Source organism: Glycine max, chromosome 15, assembly GCF_000004515.6.
Source record: "Glycine max cultivar Williams 82 chromosome 15, Glycine_max_v4.0, whole genome shotgun sequence".
Taxonomy (NCBI): Eukaryota; Viridiplantae; Streptophyta; class Magnoliopsida; order Fabales; family Fabaceae; genus Glycine; species Glycine max.
In genome coordinates this window covers 30090946-30093447 of record NC_038251.2, presented here as the reverse complement: position 1 = coordinate 30093447, position 2502 = coordinate 30090946, and the positions used below count along the sequence as shown (strand labels likewise).

Genomic DNA, 2502 nt, shown 5'->3' with positions numbered 1-2502 from the left:
TCCCCCGATGGAAAGAAGGAGGGGCAGGGGTGTTGTGCTCGTGAGAAGGATTCCCAAACCTCCCCTTGATGGAAACGAGGGGTTGTATTAATTATAATCCCATGCTGGCCATAAGAATACTAGGCTACCTTATGAGAGGTGCACCGTCGGAGGAGATCATCTCGCCTTTTGTCTCGCGAGGTTTCAATGAAGCCAATGCAAGGATACTTTAGAGAATCCGTAAAGAATGGAATACAGTGGAAAGGAAATATGAGGAGCTTACGGGAAGTAGCAATGGTGTCGTATGTGGCTACAACAAGTGGTTGAAGTCTAGGACGCAAGGGATAACTTGGCTCCCAAAGCTAACAGGCCCAAGTGGGAAAGAAGCTGAAGTCCCTAAGAAAAGCGAAGAAGTGCAAGCTTTGAAAGCGAAGCTCGAAAGAACGAGATTGGTTAAGGAGAAGCTAAAGATGGCAGTCATTTGGGTCAGGAAAGAGTGTGATGAGCTGAGAGATGTCAACATGACTACGGTTGAAGCATTAGAGCGGGAAACAAAAAGAGCCCGAAAGGAAGAATGGAGCAGGAATAAGTTCCGAGGGGCTTTATGGGGCAGTAGCAACGAGCTCAAGCTTAGAAGAGCCAAAAGGGACGAGTCAAGGGTGGAAAACATGGTGTTAGAGGATAAATTGAAGGCTTGTCAAAGGTCGAAGAGAAGTTTGACCGAATAGCTGAGCAGAATGGAAGAGAATATGTTTGCAATTATTGATCAGTATAAGAAAAAGGTAAACCTAGCTGTTAGTCATGGGTAGAGGCTGGAGGATGAGCATGCGAAGGTATCGGCTCTACAAATTGAAAGGGAAGCAAGAGAGAGGGTGATAGCATCATTGCACAGGGAAGCTATGAAATGGATGGATAGGTTCGCTCTCACTCTGAACGGGAGTCAAGAGCTTCCGAGATTGTTAGCTAGAGCCAAAGCAATGGCTGACACGTACTCAGCTCCCGATGAAGTTCATGGTCTTTTCAATTACTGCCAACATATGATCGAACTAATGACCCACATAATTAGGAATTGCTGAGGCATTGATGTTGTATTTATGCTTTGACTTTGGAAAGATAAACGATGTTGTTTCTTAATGAAAATTGGATTTGATTCGACCCTATGTCTTTACAGAAAGTTTTGCATGGATTCAATACTTTAGCAACTTATCATTATCATGCATTCATGTTTAATTAGCTGTTGCATTACTCATTGCATTTTGTTTTAATAGTCATTGTTGTCATAAAAAAGTAATCATAGTAGCCAAAAAGAACGAATGCGCTTTATGGCACCCTTACTGAACGCACGCCGGGGCTAGAATCATGAGTGAGGTAGAAAAGGTCCAAGAATAGATGAAGGCCGACATGGGGGCCATGAAGGACCAAATGGATGCCATGATGGAGGCCATGTTGAGTATGAAGAGAATAATGGAAAGCAATACGGCTGCAGTTGCCACTACTAATGCTGCAGCTGAGGTGGATCCGACCCACCCATCTGACATAAATCAAACCAGTCATCCAGTCCCTGACGTGGTGGGTCAGGGAGGAGAAGGATTGGGAAGTACAGGCGGTCCCCATGTTGTGCAAAGCAAGAACTCCTTCCCACCATACAATTTGCCTCCCAACTATGCACCACCTAATGTTGTACATATGTTGGACAAGAATGCCGACCACATTGCTCTTGTTCTCCTTGAAAGCCAGCAACCCCAGTCGGGGCATGCATATTTTGCTCAGCCCATGGGGGGGGGGGGGCACGTGAAGAACCTAGGGATCATGCTCTGGCCAACTTCGAGACATACCTCGGATATACCACCGAGGGGCTCGCATTCGGTGCCATGGCCTAGCCTAACACCTCGGGGGGCCCTCAGCATCGTCCGCTGCAACCCTTGCATTTCTCGGTGGGAAGATTGCCTCCTGGCGCAGAAGAAAGAGAGAAATTTGATCTTATAGAGGAAAGACTGAGGGACATTGAGGGGATTGGAGATTACCCTTTTGCTGACATGGCAAAATTGTGCCTAGTGCCTGACTTCGTCATCCTTCCCAAATTCAAGGTGCCAGACTTTGACAAGTACAAGGGGATTACTTGTCCCAATAAACACTTGAAACTTTACTGTCGAAAGATGGGGACATACGTGAAAGATGAGAAACTCTTGATGCATTTCATTCAAGAAAGATTGTCCGGGGCAGAAATTACTTGATATACCGACCTGGAATCTTCTCGGATTCATTCTTGGAAGGACTTAATGGCTTCTTTCATCAGGAAGTATCAATACAACTTGAACATGGCTCCCAATAGAGGTGGAGCGATTTGGCAGCCCAAGTAGCACCTCCAATGATGGAGAGGGAGATGATAACCATAATAGTGGACACATTAAAAGTGTTCTACTATGAGAAAATGGTGGGTTATATGCCTTCGAGCTATGCAAATTTGGTATTTACGGGCGAGAGAATTGAAGTGTGTTGGATCAAGTGGCCTCAGAATAATTA

The 2502-nt window shown here is 45.4% G+C and overlaps 1 protein-coding gene across 1 annotated transcript; it reads left to right on the top strand.

Moving 5' to 3' along the window:
* Positions 1-1380: 1380 nt before the first annotated feature.
* LOC112999603 (uncharacterized) lies at positions 1381-2213 on the top strand. The gene is made up of 2 exons (XM_026125924.1): positions 1381-1730; positions 1922-2213. Exons 1-2 carry the CDS (start codon positions 1381-1383, stop codon positions 2211-2213), a joined length of 642 nt encoding a protein of 213 aa, XP_025981709.1.
* The last annotated feature ends 289 nt before the right edge of the window (positions 2214-2502 follow it).

Coding starts and splice junctions, on each gene's coding strand:
- LOC112999603 (XM_026125924.1), top strand. CDS start 1,381: ATGGGGGCCATGAAGGACCAAATGGATGCCATGATGGAGGCCATGTTG. Junction 1,731..1,921: donor AGCCAGCAACCCCAGTCGGG/GCATGCATATTT, acceptor CTCGGTGGGAAG/ATTGCCTCCTGGCGCAGAAG.